The sequence below is a fragment of the Protomyctophum bolini genome, assembly GCF_963924005.1.
Source record: "Protomyctophum bolini genome assembly, chromosome: 24".
Lineage (NCBI taxonomy): Eukaryota > Metazoa > Chordata > Actinopteri > Myctophiformes > Myctophidae > Protomyctophum > Protomyctophum bolini.
In genome coordinates, this window is record NC_137885.1 from 30,479,218 (window position 1) to 30,498,720 (window position 19,503).

The window sequence follows — 19,503 nt, forward strand, 5'->3', positions numbered from 1 at the left end:
AATATCTATATAATGAAACTATACATATATAAACTATACATATGTGAGCTTAGTTTTGATTCAGTTTTCCTCAGTGAAGAACAGTAGTCAACGTATGTTGACTACGTTTTATGAAAATGTGTAAAATAGGTGTGATGGATGATGGAGGAATGCACATTATTAATAAAAGTGTTCGGGCGAGTTTTGTAACCAAACATGAACGCTGTATGTGTCTCTGACCAGGTCCAATCAGAGGCAGCCAAACGTTAAAACGCTGTATGTGTCTCTGACCAGGTCCAATCAGAAGCAGCCAAACGTTAAAACGCTGTATGTGTCTCTGACCAGGTCCAATCAGAGGCAGCCAAACGTTAAACCGCTGTATGTGTCTCTGAACAGGTCCAATCAGAAGCAGCCAAACGTTAAACCGCAGTATGTGTCTCTGAACAGGTCCTATCGGCAGCAGCGGCCGCTGGGGTGTCGGTGGCGTTCGGAGCTCCTATTGGAGGAGTTCTCTTCAGTCTGGAAGAGGTGGGTTCAATACAGCATCCTATTGGAGGACAGTGTGGGAGAGGTGGGTTCAATACAGCATCCTATTGGAGGACAGTGTGGGAGAGGTGGGTTCAATACAGCATCCTATTGGAGGACAGTGTGGGAGAGGTGCCGCGCTACGAGCTTGTAGGTTTGCTATTTTTTTTTAATCGTTAAAATGTGCCTCAAATCTTTGAATATATATTCTTTCAGAGTGAACGTTTTTAACTCAAATCTTTGCTTCTGGGGGGGGTCTCTGGAACAACACATTTTCAGATGGGGGTCGGTGGCATATTACATATCATTTCTGGGGTGAAATATTGAGAACCACTGATAAAGAAACACAAGGTTTTTCAGAAAATGTGGCTGTGTTAGTAAGTGGCTTTGGGCGTATATTATTCTTCATTCCTTCCTAATGCTGTTTAAAACTCTGAAACATTGAAACACATTTTCATTTCAAGGACCCCCAAATGATGTATGTATTTGGACCCCCCCCCCCGTTGTCCCAGGGACCCCCGTGCCACATTTGTGATACAATGTTTCAAAAATATTTGTTCGCTAGTTCGAAAATCTTGGAGTTGCAACTAAGTTACCGTTGTAACGTGCAACTTGCACACAAGTAAATTTACTTTTTCCCGCAATTCACATTATTTAATATCATAATAAAGAATGAATCAATATCATAATAACAATAAATCCTATACAAATTAATTTGTTCGCTAGTTCGAAAATCTTGCCGTTGCCAAAGTTACCAACTTGCACACAAGTTAATTTAGTTTTCTCCACAATTCACATTATTTAGTTCCTTTTGAACTGCAGCCTTTACAGTCTTCACTAACTCTGGACTGGTGGTCCCAATAGAGCACCGAAGTCTGACGTCACTTTCAGTAGAGGGCGTCAGTCCCCAGGTTCATGTATTTGTTTAGTTGCATTGAAATCCCCATTGAGGCGATTTTAGATCGCCTCATATAACAACTGTGTTTGAAAAATAAACATGTCACCCCGGCCGCTTCACTCATATGGATATGAAGAATCAACTGACTGAGAGAAAACGCCAATGTTACTGCTGCTGAATTAGTTAGATTTTCGCTAGAAGCAGACTGTATCATGTATGAGTGACTGACTGTTGCAAACGATACAGAGACACCTCCCTGACAATATAACGATACAGAGACACCTCCCTGACAATATAACGATACAGAGACACCTCCCTGACAATATAACGATACAGAGACACCTCCCTGACAATATAACGATACAGAGACACCTCCCTGACAATATAACGATACAGAGACACCTCCCTGACAATATAACGATACAGAGACACCTCCCTGACAATATAACGATACAGAGACACCTCCCTAACAATATAACGATACAGAGACACCTCCCTAACAATATAAAGATACAGAGACACCTCCCTGACAATATAACGATACAGAGACACCTCCCTGACAATATAACGATACAGAGACACCTCCCTGACAATAACGCAGAGACAGCTTGTTTATTTTTGGACCACAACGCTTATAGTAGACGATATTAAGATCACCCCATGTTATTCTCCATAGAGAAATTACTTCCGTGAACCAGGGGAATCGTCGGGATGAGCGAGTTACGTCAGGACTTCGGTGCTCTATTAGTTCTACTGGACTTCTGTGGAAGGACTAGACTAGTAGGTTTATAATGTTTAACCCATTTAGACCTGAGACCGATTCTAAAAAACAGTTTTCTGAAATACCTCATGTTTCTATATCAGTGGTGCTCAATATTTCATGTCAAGGACCCCTAGAATTATCTGTAATTGGTCGCCGACCCCCATCTGAAAACATGTTGTTCCAGGAACCCCCCCAGAAGCAAAGATTTGAGTTAAAAACTTTCACTCAAAGAATATATATTCAATGATTTGAGGCACATTTTCACGATTTTTCAAAAATAGCAGACCTACAAGTTTATAGTGCGGCACTCGGTGCCGCGCTATGAGCTTGTAGATCTGCTATTTTTCAATAGCTAAAGTATAACGTAATGCTAAAACACCAAAAGGGGGTCCCGCCCAAAATGGGTTAAAATACTGATAACAACACTTGATCCAGTTTCATATAAAAATCACATTTTGGCTACTAGTTTCTGGTTTTAAAAATCACACCGAATAAACATAGCCTATTGCACTTGACAAATATGTGACTCTTTTAGATACAGAGACAGTCATATCGGGAAGACTTAACAGGAGAGGAGAAACACTGATTTCTTTATTTATTTTTTAATCCAAAATGAGTTAATAGCACAGGCAGACTCTTCACATACTAGAGCATGTCTGGAATAAATGTTAGAGCTGAAATTGACAATTAAACGTGTAGCTAGGTGTAATGTTAGAGACCACAGAAGACATGTAAATATGAAATAAATGCTTAAACGCGTAGCTAGGTGAAATGTTAGAGTCCACAGAAGACATGTAAATATGAAATAAATGCTTAAACATGTAGCTATAGGTGTAATGTTAGAGACCACAGAAGACATGTAAATATGAAATAAATGCTTAAACGTGTAGCTAGGTTTAATGTTAGAGACCACAGAAGACATGTAAATATGAAATAAATGCTTAAACATGTAGCTAGGTGAAATGTTAGAGTCCACAGAAGACATGTAAATATGAAATAAATGCTTAAACATGTAGCTAGGTGTAATGTTAGAGACCACAGAAGACATGTAAATATGAAATAAATGCTTAAACATGTAGCTAGGTGTAATGTTAGAGACCACAGAAGACATGTAAATATGAAATAAATGCTTGAACATGTAGCTAGGTGTAATGTTAGAGACCACAGAAGACATGTAAATATGAAATAAATGCTTAAACATGTAGCTAGGTGTAATGTTAGAGACCACAGAAGACATGTAAATATTAAATAAATGCTTAAACATGTAGCTATAGGTGTAATGTTAGAGACCACAGAAGACATGTAAATATGAAATAAATGCTTAAACGTGTAGCTAGGTTTAATGTTAGAGACCACAGAAGACATGTAAATATGAAATAAATGCTTAAACATGTAGCTAGGTGAAATGTTAGAGTCCACAGAAGACATGTAAATATGAAATAAATGCTTAAACATGTAGCTAGGTGTAATGTTAGAGACCACAGAAGACATGTAAATATGAAATAAATGCTTAAACATGTAGCTAGGTGTAATGTTAGAGACCACAGAAGACATGTAAATATGAAATAAATGCTTGAACATGTAGCTAGGTGTAATGTTAGAGACCACAGAAGACATGTAAATATGAAATAAATGCTTAAACATGTAGCTAGGTGTAATGTTAGAGACCACAGAAGACATGTAAATATTAAATAAATGCTTAAACATGTAGCTAGGTGTAATGTTAGAGTCCACAGAAGTGAACCTTTCAAGCCTGTTTTCTCATCATCATCATCATCATCATCATTTATTTAACTCACGACCATGATCACATGGTTTGGAGCACAGATTCATAAAAGTATACAATCGGAAGTATACAATACATTACAGATTACACGATATGCATAGACATATCGGAAGGCTTTCCCTATTTGTACAGTGGAAGAACATTTTTCAGAAAAGCACCCAATTTATAGATTACTTTTTGTTCTTCAGATTTTAGTAATGCAATTCATTTTTGCCTGAAATTCATAATGTCAGTATTCTTGCATTCTCTTGCATTCTCAACTCGCTGTTTCTCTGCTAGACATTATATTACTCTATAAGCCATATCTCCAAAACTGGTGGGTCAAACTGAACCACCAATAATGTCAATTTGAAGCTATGATTCCCTGCTTTCACATGACATTAATTAAAAAACGGAAAAAAATAAAAATTAATGTCAATGACTCGCCTCGGTCAGATGCGGTCACATATTTTAAGAATACAAAACCGTTCTCAAATCTATAATCTGTAGTGCAATGAATGAATGGCTTTGTGTGAGAGTTGGCACAAGTCAGGTTGGTAGCTGCAGGTTGCAATACTCAAAAAGGCCACAAGGTGGTGATCTATGACTGTGTATCACGTGAAGAGAAAACAGCCTGAGTGCTTAGTTGAATGGAACCAGCAGCACATTTTGATTTTGGTTTTAGTCATTAGTCACATTTTAGTCGACTAAATCTACAGTTGATTTAGTCAACTAAAATGTATTTTGGCGTGCCTTGACGCCGTCGTAATGACTGCTGATGCGTTGTGAGCTTGTAGATCTGCTATTTTCAGCATGCAACCAAGTCTAAAATGACTTACACTGGATCCCTTGTCCACTAGTCCCTTCCTTTCATTTTAGTCTAGTTTTTATCTGTTGACGCAATTGTCAAACATTTAGTCTTAGTTTTAGTCATCATAGCTTAGCTTTAATTTAGTTTCCATTTGGCTTTCCTCAGTGAAAAAAGGTAGTCGAGAAACATTTTTCCTCTTAGTTTTAGTCGACGAAAACAACACTGAATGGAACACATGCATCCTCCACACCTGCAAAATGTTTGACGCTAAATTAAATTAAAATGTGGGTAAAGTGTTTTATGGAGTCAAACTGTGAAGATGAATATCCTTAAATAAAGGTCATTATTAAACCCTGTCTTTTCCTCCTCAGGTGAGGTGAATATCCTTAAATAAAGGTCATTATTAAACCCTGTCTTTTCCTCCTCAGGTGAGGTGAATACCCTTAAATAAAGGTCATTATTAAACCCTGTCTTTTCCTCCTCAGGTGAGGTGAATACCCTTAAATAAAGGTCATTATTAAACCCTGTCTTTTCCTCCTCAGGTGAGGTGAATACCCTTAAATAAAGGTCATTATTAAACCCTGTCTTTTCCTCCTCAGGTGAGGTGAATACCCTTAAATAAAGGTCATTATTAAACCCTGTCTTTTCCTCCTCAGGTGAGGTGAATACCCTTAAATAAAGGTCATTATTAAACCCTGTCTTTTCCTCCTCAGGTGAGGTGAATATCCTTAAATAAAGGTCATTATTAAACCCTGTCTTTTCCTCCTCAGGTGAGGTGAATACCCTTAAATAAAGGTCACTATTAAACCCTGTCTTTTCCTCCTCAGGTGAGGTGAATATCCTTAAATAAAGGTCATTATTAAACCCTGTCTTTTCCTCCTCAGGTGAGGTGAATATCCTTAAATAAAGGTCATTATTAAACCCTGTCTTTTCCTCCTCAGGTGAGGTGAATACCCTTAAATAAAGGTCACTATTAAACCCTGTCTTTTCCTCCTCAGGTGAGGTGAATATCCTTAAATAAAGGTCACTATTAAACCCTGTCTTTTCCTCCTCAGGTGAGGTGAATATCCTTAAATAAAGGTCACTATTAAACCCTGTCTTTTCCTCCTCAGGTGAGGTGAATACCCTTAAATAAAGGTCATTATTAAACCCTGTCTTTTCCTCCTCAGGTGAGGTGAATATCCTTAAATAAAGGTCATTATTAAACCCTGTCTTTTCCTCCTCAGGTGAGGTGAATATCCTTAAATAAAGGTCATTATTAAACCCTGTCTTTTCCTCCTCAGGTGAGGTGAATATCCTTAAATAAAGGTCATTATTAAACCCTGTCTTTTCCTCCTCAGGTGAGGTGAATATCCTTAAATAAAGGTCACTATTAAACCCTGTCTTTTCCTCCTCAGGTGAGGTGAATATCCTTAAATAAAGGTCCTTATTTAACCTCCTCAGGTGAGGTGAATACCCTTAAATACAGGTCCTTATTTAACCCTCAGGTGAGCTACTACTTCCCTCTGAAGACGTTGTGGCGGTCCTTCTTCGCCGCCCTGGTGGCGGCGTTCACCCTGCGCTCCATCAACCCGTTCGGGAACAGCCGTCTGGTGCTGTTCTACGTGGAGTACCACACGCCCTGGTAAGGAATAACAACGGGTCCATTTGGTTCCCTCTGTACCCTCTCGACTTTACATGGTCACATGGTTCTGTGGCTCTGTTACATGGTTCTGTGGTTCTGTCACATGGTTGTGTGGCTCTGTTACATGGTTCTGTGGTTCCGTTACGTGGTTCTGTCCAATACAAACAGGTACATGGCGGAGCTGGTTCCGTTCATCCTGCTGGGCGTGTTCGGCGGGCTGTGGGGGACCCTCTTCATCCGCGCCAACATCGCCTGGTGCCGCCGGCGCAAGACCACCCAGCTGGGCAGGTAGGAACCTCTAAGACCGCCTCTAAGACCGCCTCTAAGACCGCCTCTAAGACCGCCTCTAAGACCGCCCAGCTGGGCAGGTAGGAACCTCTAAGACCACCTCTAAGACCGCCTCTAAGACCGCCTCTAAGACCGCCTCTAAGACCGCCTCTAAGACCGCCTCTAAGACCGCCTCTAAGACCGCCCAGCTGGGCAGGTAGGAACCTCTAAGACCGCCTCTAAGACCGCCTCTAAGACCGCCTCTAAGACCGCCTCTAAGACCGCCCAGCTGGGCAGGTAGGAACCTCTAAGACCACCTCTAAGACCGCCTCTAAGACCGCCTCTAAGACCGCCTCTAAGACCGCCTCTAAGACCGCCTCTAAGACCACCCAGCTGGGCAGGTAGGAACCTCTAATACCGCCTCTAAGACCGCCTCTAAGACCGCCTCTAATACCGCCTATAAGACCGCCTCTAAGACCGCCTCTAAGACCGCCCAGCTGGGCAGGTAGGAACCTCTAAGACCGCCTCTAAGACCACCTCTAAGACCACCCAGCTGGGCAGGTATGAACCTCTAAGACCGCCTCTAAGACCACCCAGCTGGGCAGGTAGGAACCTCTAAGACCGCCTCTAAGACCACCCAGCTGGGCAGGTATGAACCTCTAAGACCACCTCTAAGACCACCCCAGCTGGGCAGGTAACCACCGTTAACCTGTTCAAAACAGGAACCCCTTTTGGTGTTCCAAGCATTATGTTATACTTTAACTGTTGAAAAATAGCAGATCTACAGGCTATTTTTGAAAAGTCGTGAAACTGTGCGTCAAATCTTCGTTATTGCGAACGCAGTGAGCACTTACTATGAGTAAGGTTCTGGAGGTGGCTCTAAACCCTGTCCCCCTCCACCAGGTACCCGGTTCTGGAGGTGGTTCTAAACCCTGTTTAAACCCTGTTCCCTCCACCAGGTACCTGGTTCTGGAGGTGGTTCTGGAGGTGGTTCTAAACCCTGTCTCCCTCCACCAGGTACCCGGTTCTGGAGGTGGTTCTAAACCCTGTTTAAACCCTGTCTCCCTCCACCAGGTACCCGGTTCTGGAGGTGGTTCTAAACCCTGTCCCCCTCCACCAGGTACCCGGTTCTGGAGGTGGTTCTAAACCCTGTTTAAACCCTGTCCCCCTCCACCAGGTACCCGGTCCTGGAGGTGGTTCTGGAGGTGGTTCTGGAGGTGGCTCTAAACCCTGTTTAAACCCTGTCCCCCTCCACCAGGTACCCGGTCCTGGAGGTGGTTCTGGAGGTGGTTCTGGAGGTGGTTCTAAACCCTGTTTAAACCCTGTCCCCCTCCACCAGGTACCCGGTCCTGGAGGTGGTTCTGGAGGTGGTTCTGGAGGTGGTTCTAAACCCTGTTTAAACCCTGTCCCCCTCCACCAGGTACCCGGTCCTGGAGGTGGTTCTGGAGGTGGTTCTGGAGGTGGTTCTAAACCCTGTCTCCCTCCACCAGGTACCCGGTTCTGGAGGTGGTTCTAAACCCTGTTTAAACCCTGTCCCCCTCCACCAGGTACCCGGTTCTGGAGGTGGTTCTAAACCCTGTTTAAACCCTGTCCCCCTCCACCAGGTACCCGGTCCTGGAGGTGGTTCTGGAGGTGGTTCTGGAGGTGGTTCTAAACCCTGTCTCCCTCCACCAGGTACCCGGTTCTGGAGGTGATCGCGGTGACGGCCATCACGGCGCTGGTGGCGTTCCCCAACCCGTACACGCGCCGCAGCACGTCGGAGCTGATCTCGGAGCTGTTCAACGACTGCGGCGCCCTGGAGTCGTCCCAGCTGTGCGACTACGTCAACAACCCCAACATGTCGCGGCCCGTGGACGACATACCCGACCGGCCCGCGGGCCCCGGGGTCTACACCGCCCTCTGGCAGCTGGCGCTGGCGCTGGTCTTCAAGATCGTCATCACCATCTTCACGTTCGGCATGAAGGTATATTAATAATATCTCTCCCTCTGCTCTTGTCCAAACACGAGTCCGTTGTTCTGCATACTGATGGACACAAACCAACGTCGAACTGTAGGTAAACAACAACAAAACATAAACAAATGCTTAGTATAACATGGCATAAACAACACAGCATAAAGCATGAATGAAACAAAGAAAATACAGTCCAAAATAACATGGTAAATGGTAAATAGAAATGGTGCATTTATATAGCGCCTTTATCCAAGGCGCTTTACAGAGATTGTGCATTACATTCACCCATTCACACACACATTCATTCATACACCGATGGCAGCGGAAACCATGCAAGGCACCAACTAGCACATCAGGAGCAATTAGGGGTTCAGTGTCTTGCTCAAGGACACTTCGACAGCAACTCTGGGCGAGCAAACAGTATTCAACATACCTTACTGGCTGCTCTACAAGCATAAGGGAATGAGAAGATCACTAGTGCCCGTGCCATGGCCATGAACACAGCAATAAACGTGAACTTCTGCATCACACTGTCAAATGACAGGTGTGCAACCATGTCTCCCGTCTACCTGACACCAGACGGCCATATAAAGGGTTCCGCATTAGCCAAACAATGGCACTTCCGGTCCAACTTAGACATGCAATTGAATAAGCAAACATGAGCCGTAAATAACTTAAATACAAAACAAATTAGGAATAATTGCAGCAGTGACAAATAATAATAATATTATTATATTATTATTATTATTATTATTATTATTATTATTCACGTTCGGCATGAAGGTATAATAAAAACAAATATTCTAAATCCTCCAGTTTTCTGAAATAAATGTTTTCACTATTTTTGAAAAAAATAGCAGAACTACAAGTTCGTAGCGCGCCACTCAGTGGCGTGCTATGAGCTTGTAGATCTGCAATTTTTCAATAGCTAAATTATAACATAATATTTAAAACACCAAAAGGGGTTCCTGCGGTTAAATTAGGGTTAAATAACTAAGCCGATTAAAAAAAAAGAAAAAGGCTTCTAAACTGTTTCTACAGTTCCATCTCAATTAATTAGAATATTTTGTAAAAGTTAATTCTCATCTGTAATATAATTCAAAAAGTGAAACTTCCATTCCATTATTCTCAACTCATAAAGTGAAGTATTTAAAACATTTTTTTGTTTTAATCTTGATGAGCTACAGAGTACAGCTTCATGAAAATGAAATCATCATCATCATCTCAATGAACCAGTAAGACGCGCAAATGCGGGAAGCGAACGCAGCTCGTACATATTTGGGTTTTGGACGTATAGCTGCTTTGGGGACTCCTTATATGGTTATGGCTGAGTCATGGTGACGTAATCACTCAGCTCCATATATGGGCACAAAAGCGGGACAGACATGATCTGCTAGGTCTCATAGTAAGTGCTCACTGCGTTCGCAATTAGAATATTTTACGAGACCACTAAAAAAAATGATTTTTTTAAAACGAGAAATGTCGACCATCTGAAAAGTATATTAATGTATGCAGTTACTACTTGGGCTACTTTTGAACACATTATTTCACACATTTTCACCCCCCCCCCCCTTTTCCCCCCTCACTGTATATGTTTCTTTTCCCTTTTTGCTTCCTTTATGATGAATTCCTGTTCTGTTCTTTAACTATACATAGAAGTGTCTATTTGTACGTCTCTAAATGTTTTGATGAATTGAACAAGGTGGACCCTGTTGTAAACAAGTGTAATTTTTAATTGGGTCGTCCCACTCACAGTTAACAGTCTTTTGTATTGAGTTTGTGCTTGAAATGTACTGTACTTCTGCAAACTGTTAATAAATATTTCAATCAATCAATCGATCAATGGGGCGTGGCATGGAGGTGATCATATGGAAGCCCAGGTCACTGTTGAGGTGTTCTATGGAAGCCCAGGTCACTGTTGAGGTGTTATATGGAAGCCCAGGTCACTGTTGAGGTGTCATATGGAAGCCCAGGTCACTGTTGAGGTGTTATATGGAAGCCCAGGTCACTGTTGAGGTGTCATATGGAAGACCAGGTCACTGTTGAGGTGATCATATGGAAGCCCAGGTCACTGTTGAGGTGTCATATGGAAGCCCAGGTCACTGTTGAGGTGTTCTATGGAAGCCCAGGTCACTGTTGAGGTGTCATATGGAAGCCCAGGTCACTGTTGAGGTGTTATATGGAAGCCCAGGTCACTGTTGAGGTGTTATATGGAAGCCCAGGTCACTGTTGAGGTGTCATATGGAAGCCCAGGTCACTGTTGAGGTGTCATATGGAAGCCCAGGTCACTGTTGAGGTGTTATATGGAAGCCCAGGTCACTGTTGAGGTGTTATATGGAAGCCCAGGTCACTGTTGAGGTGTTATATGGAAGCCCAGGTCACTGTTGAGGTGTTCTATGGAAGCCCAGGTCACTGTTGAGGTGTTCTATGGAAGCCCAGGTCACTGTTGAGGTGTTCTATGGAAGCCCAGGTCACTGTTGAGGTGTTATATGGAAGCCCAGGTTTGCTTTGATAACAGCCGTAAATTAATTGTAATTGTTCAGTCTCATGTCTCACATGTCTCCCCCTCCCCCATGTGCCCCCCCTCCCCCTCCCCCATGTGCCCCTCCCCCCCCTCCCCCATGTGCCCCTCCCCCTCCCCCCAGATCCCGTCGGGCCTGTTCATCCCCAGCATGGCGGTGGGCGCCATCGCCGGGCGCATGGTGGGCATCGCCGTGGAGCAGATGGCGTTCCACCACCACGACTGGATCATCTTCAAGAACTGGTGCCGCCCGGGAGCCGACTGCGTCACGCCCGGACTCTACGCCATGGTGGGGGCCGCCGCCTGTCTGGGTGAGTGTTGGACTCTACGCCATGGTGGGGGCCGCCGCCTGTCTGGGTGAGTGTTGGACTCTACGCCATGGTGGGGGCCGCCGCCTGTCTGGGTGAGTGTTGGACTCTACGCCATGGTGGGGGCCGCCGCCTGTCTGGGTGAGTGTTAGGGCCGATTCATACTCCTATTTTAGAGCCGAATAAAAGTCGGTTCGGCGCTGTAGAGCCTACAATGTGACGTCATTTGAGGTTCGGGGGGGGGGGGGGGGCGGGTACCGTCCTAAAGTCGGCTCTTCGGTGCTACTGAAAATTTCTGACAAGCCGAAATAATTTCAGCACTACAGCGCCGAAACAGCGGTAAATTAGGAGTATGAATCGGCCCTTAGGCCCTCATTTATCATTTATCGTGCGTACGCCAAAATATGGGTGCACGCCGAAATTACCGACATTTACCATTTCCGGCAAAGCTTGAAATTGAACTCACGTCTGGTCAGGAGCTGGCGTACACTTTGTCCTCACTTGTTTTTCTGTCGTAGAACGGCGGAGCAGCATTGTTTGACCAGCTGAGAGGCTGCCACAGGCATCGAAACATATGTATTCACTCCTAAAATGTTAATATAAAACTGTATGTATATGGGCTACACATGTAAAAAAAATAAAAAGAAAAGAAAAAAGGAATAGACCTACAAGATGTGTCTTTGTGTCATATGAAATTTGTAGGAGCTTTCCAACTTTACAATTAAAATCGCGCTTGATTTAAGCCATTTAAACAGTGTTTTGCATGAGCGCATACATGCGGTTTTGGGCTGTCTGTGCTGGAATATTTCCATGACGTTGGAAAGTAGCCTATAGTGCAATGCAGCTGCGGAGAGTCCCAACATGCATGGGTAGCCTATATACTGTAATCTACAGCAGGCCAACAGCACTTGTCTTTCTGGAGTTACGGTATATGCAATCTCCTCCTCGTTTAATAAACCTGACGTGTCACTGGAATGTCAAATGTGCCGTGCCAGCCCAGCGCAAGTGCATGGGAACCGCATCGGCGATAGGTATAGGCTAACCCAGCCAGTCAGCCCACCACCACCAGTACCATATATTTTGGCTGCACATTAATATAATTGACAGTTGACAGTCCTGCAGCCACTGCAGCGACTAGCGACTGCGAGGCAATCTAAATAGACTGTCGAACGTGCATGGTCAGTTGGTCGCGGACGGACCACAGTGATAGAGAGAGACAGACAGACAGGACAAGAGATAGAGAGGATAGAGAAGAGCACCTATGCAAAACAGAGGCGTGCCGCGTGTGTGTGCCTATTTGTTATTTAATTCATGGTTCACAGGTTCAGGTTTTCGTTCACTAATATATCTTGTTGTATATTTAATTATAATTGTCTGGGTGAGTGTTAGTCTACCATGGTGGGGTTTTAACCTCCCACCACCAGGGGGGCGTGACGCGCATGACGGTGTCCCTGGTGGTCATCATGTTGTTTTAACCTCCCACCACCAGGGGGGGTCTCACCATGTGGTTTTTAACCTCCCACCACCAGGGGGCGTGACGCGCATGACGGTGTCCCTGGTGGTCATCATGTTCGAGCTGACCGGCGGGCTGGAGTACATCGTGCCGCTGATGGCGGCGGCGGTCACCAGTAAGTGGGTGGCGGACGCCTTCGGGAAGGAGGGAATCTACGAGTCGCACATCACGCTGAACGGATACCCCTACCTGGACGTACGCGACGACTTCTCCCACCGCACGCTGGCCACCGACGTCATGAGGCCGCGGCGCAGCGAGCCGCCGCTCGCCGTGCTCACGCAGGTGAGAGAGGGAGGCAGGTGAGAGAGGGAGACGGGTGAGAGAGGGAGACAGGTGAGAGAGAGGGAGACAGGTGAGAGAGGGAGACAGGTGAGAGAGGGAGACAGGTGAGAGAGAGGGAGACAGGTGAGAGAGGGAGACAGGTGAGAGAGGGAGACAGGTGAGAGAGGGGGAGACAGGTGAGAGAGGGAGACAGGTGAGAGAGAGGGAGACAGGTGAGAGAGGGAGACAGGTGAGAGAGAGGGAGACAGGTGAGAGAGGGAGACAGGTGAGAGAGAGGGAGACAGGTGAGAGGTGAGAGAGGGAGACAGGTGAGAGAGGGAGACAGGTGAGAGAGGGAGAGAGGGAGACAGGTGAGAGAGAGGGAGACAGGTGAGAGGTGAGAGAGGGAGACAGGTGAGAGAGAGGGAGACAGGTGAGAGGTGAGAGAGGGAGACAGGTGAGAGAGAGGGAGACAGGTGAGAGGTGAGAGAGGGAGACAGGTGAGAGAGGGAGACAGGTGAGAGAGGGAGACAGGTGAGAGAGAGGGAGACAGGTGAGAGAGGGAGACAGGTGAGAGAGGGGGAGACAGGTGAGAGAGGGAGACAGGTGAGAGAGGGAGACAGGTGAGAGAGAGGGAGACAGGTGAGAGAGGGAGACAGGTGAGAGAGAGGGAGACAGGTGAGACAGAGGGAGACAGGTGAGAGAGGGAGACAGGTGAGAGAGGGAGAGAGGGAGACAGGTGAGAGAGAGGGAGACAGGTGAGAGAGGGAGACAGGTGAGAGGTGAGAGAGGGAGACAGGTGAGAGAGAGGGAGACAGGTGAGAGGTGAGAGAGGGAGACAGGTGAGAGAGAGGGAGACAGGTGAGAGAGGGAGACAGGTGAGAGAGGGAGACAGGTGAGAGAGGGAGACAGGTGAGAGAGAGGGAGACAGGTGAGAGAGGGAGACAGGTGAGAGAGAGGGAGACAGGTGAGAGGTGAGAGAGGGAGACAGGTGAGAGAGAGGGAGACAGGTGAGAGAGGGAGACAGGTGAGAGAGGGAGACAGGTGAGAGAGGGAGACAGGTGAGAGAGAGGGAGACAGGTGAGAGAGGGAGACAGGTGAGAGAGAGGGAGACAGGTGAGAGGTGAGAGAGGGAGACAGGTGAGAGAGAGGGAGACAGGTGAGAGAGGGAGACAGGTGAGAGAGGGAGACAGGTGAGAGAGGGAGACAGGTGAGAGAGACAGACAGGTGAGAGAGGGAGACAGGTGAGAGAGGGAGACAGGTGAGAGAGGGAGAGACAGGTGAGAGAGGGAGACAGGTGAGAGAGGGAGAGACAGGTGAGAGAGGGAGAGACAGGTGAGAGAGGGAGACAGGTGAGAGAGGGAGACAGGTGAGAGATGGAGACAGGTGAGAGAGGGAGACAGGTGAGAGAGAGAGACAGGTGAGAGAGGGAGACAGACAGGTGAGAGAGGGAGACAGACAGGTGAGAGAGGGAGACAGGTGAGAGAGGGAGAGACAGGTGAGAGAGGGAGAGACAGGTGAGAGAGGGAGAGACAGGTGAGAGAGGGAGACAGGTGAGAGAGGGAGACAGGTGAGAGAGGGAGAGACAGGTGAGAGAGGGAGAGACAGGTGAGAGAGGGAGAGACAGGTGAGAGAGGGAGACAGGTGAGAGAGGGAGACAGGTGAGAGAGGGAGAGACAGGTGAGAGAGGGAGACAGGTGAGAGAGGGAGAGACAGGTGAGAGAGGGAGAGACAGGTGAGAGAGGGAGACAGGTGAGAGAGGGAGACAGGTGAGAGAGGGAGAGACAGGTGAGAGAGGGAGACAGGTGAGAGAGGGAGACAGACAGGTGAGAGAGGGAGACAGGTGAGAGAGAGAGGGAGACAGGGAGACAGGTGAGAGAGGGAGACAGGTGAGAGAGGGAGACAGGTGAGAGAGGGAGACAGGTGAGAGAGGGAGAGACAGGTGAGAGAGGGAGACAGGTGAGAGAGGGAGACAGGTGAGAGAGGGAGAGACAGGTGAGAGAGGGAGACAGGTGAGAGAGGGAGACAGGTGAGAGGGAGAGAGGTGAGAGAGGGAGACAGGTGAGAGAGGGAGACAGGTGAGAGAGGGAGAGACAGGTGAGAGAGGGAGGGAGGTGAGAGAGGGAGACAGGTGAGAGAGGGAGACAGGTGAGAGAGGGAGACAGGTGAGAGAGGGAGAGACAGGTGAGAGAGGGAGACAGGTGAGAGAGGGAGACAGAGAGGGAGACAGGTGAGAGAGGGAGACAGGTGAGAGAGGGAGACAGGTGAGAGAGGGAGAGACAGGTGAGAGAGAGGGAGACAGGTGAGAGAGGGAGACAGGTGAGAGAGGGAGACAGGTGAGAGAGGGAGACAGGTGAGAGAGGGAGACAGGTGAGAGAGGGAGAGACAGGTGAGAGAGGGAGGGAGACGGCGTCGGTTGGTTTTGTTGTCGCAGGAAAATTAACCAATTTTTTTCCCTCTTTTTTTAAACTCTTTATTTTGAAATTTTTGAATATGCAAGACAGACACCAAAGACAAACAAGACATACAATAGGACAGAAACATCAACAGTAAAAGAAAACTGAGTAAAAACAAAAGACAAAAAACAAAACAAAACAAATGCATATTACAGATTTTTGGGTTCCTTACATTAAATGACAACCGGAAAGACACCACCCATATTCACTCCACAGTACTCTGTCCATTTCTCCCATCTTCTTTCACCCAGCTCTTTTTGCAGTCTTAAAGAATAGGTCATCTGTTCTAGGACGATGCAGTTGTTTCACAATGTTGATAAAAAGGTCGGCAGTAGTTATTTTGTAACCAATTTCTTGTAATAGCTTTTTTGCTTGCTACAAGTAGGATCTTAAGTAAGTATGAGTCATCCCGGTTTAGCCCGTCTGGGAGTTGTCCTAGGTACAAAGATGTGAATGTATCATCTATTCTAAAACCCATAATGTTTGAGATAAGTGTTGTCACTTCCTTACAAAATGGCTGAATTACAGGACAAGACCAAAAGACATGTGCAATTAAATACACACCGCTTACCTTAATCAGTGTGTGTGTGTGTGTGTGTGTGTGTGTGTGTGTGTGTGTGTGTGTGGCGCGGGCTGCCCCGTGACAGACATCATGATTATTATAGAATCTAAGACCGTGATTCACATAATCCGGTATTATTACTTAGGCAACAATTCAAATATATACAGCATACGATAAAGAAATGATTTTAAAAAAAATGGCTGATGGGGAAGTCCTCGTTCGTTCCCTTTGGGGACATTGTATTTAAAGTGTAAATCCGAAAGGATTCACGTTGTAGCAACAATCTATTCAGATCCCCTCCTCGCCTGCCTGGGGCGTTTCACATGTTCAACCCCCTGGTATCTCAGAGTGGCCACAGTGTGTTTAGTGGACAGAAACTGCATTGCAACCAAAGGGGCTTTTTAGGATCTTGGTTGCTGGATGCTGCTTCTATGCTCGAACATGTGCGTCTTTAGAGCCCTGTTGGTCTTGCCAACGTATCCTATAGTCCAACTTGGGCATTTGAGCAAGTATATCACATTTTTGGTTGTGCATGTTATGGTGCCCTTGATGTCAAAGTTTTTACCCGTGAGTTGGGTGCGTAAAAGTGTGGCTCTTAGTGGTGAAGTTGCATTGTGCGCACCTGCCGCATTTATAATTGCCATCCTATGTAGGACAGCGCCACCTAGAGGGTGTAGTAACACCCTGTCTCCTCTAGGACAGCACCACGGTGGAGGACGTGGAGACCCTCATCAAGGACACCGACTACAACGGCTTCCCGGTCGTCGTGTCCCGCGAGTCTGAGAGGCTCATCGGATTCGTGCAGCGCAGAGACCTCACCCTGGCTATCAGTAAGACCTCCCCCTATTGGCTATCAGTAAGACCTCCCCCTATTGGCTATCAGTAAGACCTCCCCCTATTGGCTATCAGTAAGTACAGTAAGTAAAGTACTATTTGGCGCGATATGGCACTGGTACAGAGCAATGTAAACAACTACGCCAGCAAAGGAACACTTCAGTGTTTAGTGGTCACAACGCCACAAATGTTTGTTTTGTTTAAGCACCTGGCTTAGGCCACAAGGTACAATACAGTTTGCTATTGCGGCATGATATTATTATTTTTACTTTTGGCAGTTCCTTTTGAAGTGAATGTGTTTCTGACGATCTGTTTTGGGACATTTTGAGAAGCCTCGGGTAACGTCAATAAATGAATAGATGGGTTTAGACTTTATTTCATGATAACCGTGAATGAATGGACTAAACGTGTACATTTAAAGCAGTTAAACCTCGGTGTAATACTTGTTTGTTAAAGGGTATACAATACAGTAACTTACATTTCATGGTTGTTGGGTTAAAAGGATACAAATATACAGTATGTCTATGGTGATTTCTATTTCATGTTTGCACTCTAGAGAGGAGATTGTCATTTTGTTTAAAGCAATTCATGGTGTTATTATTGTTGTAACTCACAGGTTACAGTTATTTATTTTGTATTAACTATTTTATTGAAACGACTTCATAGAGTACATTTTGGTCAGATAACTTTCATGTCCAAGTGTCCTTGAGCAAGACTCTGAACCCCTGATTGCTCCTGATGTGCTGGTTGGTGCCTTGCATGGTTTCCTCCGGCATCGGTGTGTGAATGGGTAATAGATGCACATAGATGCACCATCTATGTAAAGCGCCTAGGATAAAGGTCGCAGTCCCGCCCCCTTTCATGACGACGCCAGGCCCAGGAAATAATTCCCAATTACATTTTTCCCATAGACATTTCAAAAAGTATTTATTTAAAGACCTTTTAAGCGTCGCACAAACTACAAAGCCAACTCGAGTCGTGACAACGCATGACAACAAACGTGTCACAATGTTTGGGGCCGTACAAATAACAAGTAAGACGCGCAAACGCGGGAAGCGAACGCAGCTCGTACATATTTGGGTTTTGGACGTATAGCTGCTTTGGGGACTCCTTATATGGTTATGGCTGAGTCATGGTGACGTAACAGCGGGACAGACAGACACACACACACACACACAGACAGACATGATCTGCTAGGTCTCATAGTTAGTGCTCACTGCGTTCGCAATTAGAAAAAAATAAAAACAACAATAAAAGTGTTGTAACCTGCCCTTTTTTTTAGATTCTTTCTAACTATTTCTTCGGTCCTCCTCTCTGCAGAGAACGCCCGTCAGAAGCAGGAGGGCGTGGTCAGCAGCTCCGTGGTGTATTTCACGGAGGACGGGCCGGCGCTGCCCGCCTCGGACCCTCAGCCCCTGAAGCTGCGTCGCATCCTGAACCTCAGCCCCTTCACGGTCACGGACCACACCCCCATGGAGACCGTGGTGGACATCTTCAGGAAGCTGGGCCTCCGTCAGTGTCTGGTCACCCGGAGCGGGTGAGTGACCAATCACAGCTAAGCATAACATCACATCATACATTTATTTAGCCCATTTTGGGGTTAGCATTATGTTATGCTTTAGCTATTGAAAAATAGCAGATCTACAAGCTCATAGCACGGCACCGAGTGGCGCGCTACGAGCTTGTAGGTCTGCTATTTTTGAAAAATCGAAGAACGACTGACATAGAAACATGGCTTTTTCAGACAACTGTCAGGATGTAGAAGATATTTTTAGAATCTGATCTCAGGTCAAAATGGGTTAAATAGCACATTTAAAAACAATTCTCATTCTACCAAAGTGCTTCACAAGGCAGAATATAGTACAATACAATACAATACAATACAATACAATACAATACAGTAAAATTCAGTGCAGAAGACGTCAATAATAAAACAACAGGCAAATAGGACAAAGTAATCTGAAAGGAAAGGTGCAGCAAGATCATGTCGGGGATTCAAAGGCTTGGTCAGCACATAAAAAAAATGATAGCCTATATATAAAAAGCCAAGTGCACTTGTATGCACTTGTATGCCTAAATGCATGCATTCTAAACTGCCCCTGCAAGCCCGACACCTTTTTATTTATTTATTAGGATATTTCTAGCATGCGCGATTGTGCTTCTCATTTGACAGCTTTCTACTCGCAGTGCAACGCGTTGTGAGCTTGTAGATCGGCTCTCGCGGACTCGCTGCATGTTAAAAAACATAGAACATAGGCCTGGCTACACTTATCTTATCTGCATTCTAATCTGCACGAATCCAACGTTGTTTAGTGTGTGTTAGTGTTGTTTAGTTAGTGAGTGTTTAGTGTGTGTGTGTGTGTGTGTGTGTGTGTGTGTGTGTGTGTGTGTGTGTGTGTGTGTGTGTGTGTGTGTGTGTGTGTGTGTGTGGCGGACAGCAGCATGCTGCCGCTGAACCGAGTCCA

General features: G+C 45.8%; 1 protein-coding gene across 2 annotated transcripts in view; it reads left to right on the top strand.

Annotated features, from left to right (window-relative positions):
* clcn4 (chloride channel, voltage-sensitive 4) overlaps positions 1-19,503 on the top strand; it is a 36,706-nt gene that overhangs the window by 15,533 nt on the left and 1,670 nt on the right. Inside the window, exons 7-15 of one of the 2 annotated variants that reach the window (XM_080758313.1) lie at positions 427-507; positions 6,229-6,365; positions 6,534-6,653; positions 8,053-8,068; positions 8,323-8,595; positions 11,229-11,415; positions 12,942-13,207; positions 16,902-17,034; positions 18,359-18,575. In XM_080758313.1, the coding sequence (XP_080614439.1) occupies positions 427-507; positions 6,229-6,365; positions 6,534-6,653; positions 8,053-8,068; positions 8,323-8,595; positions 11,229-11,415; positions 12,942-13,207; positions 16,902-17,034; positions 18,359-18,575 (1,430 nt within the window). Of the gene's footprint in view, positions 1-426; positions 508-6,228; positions 6,366-6,533; positions 6,654-8,052; positions 8,069-8,306; positions 8,596-11,228; positions 11,416-12,941; positions 13,208-16,901; positions 17,035-18,358; positions 18,576-19,503 lie in introns of both variants that reach the window. The other variant, XM_080758312.1, reaches the window with a different exon arrangement.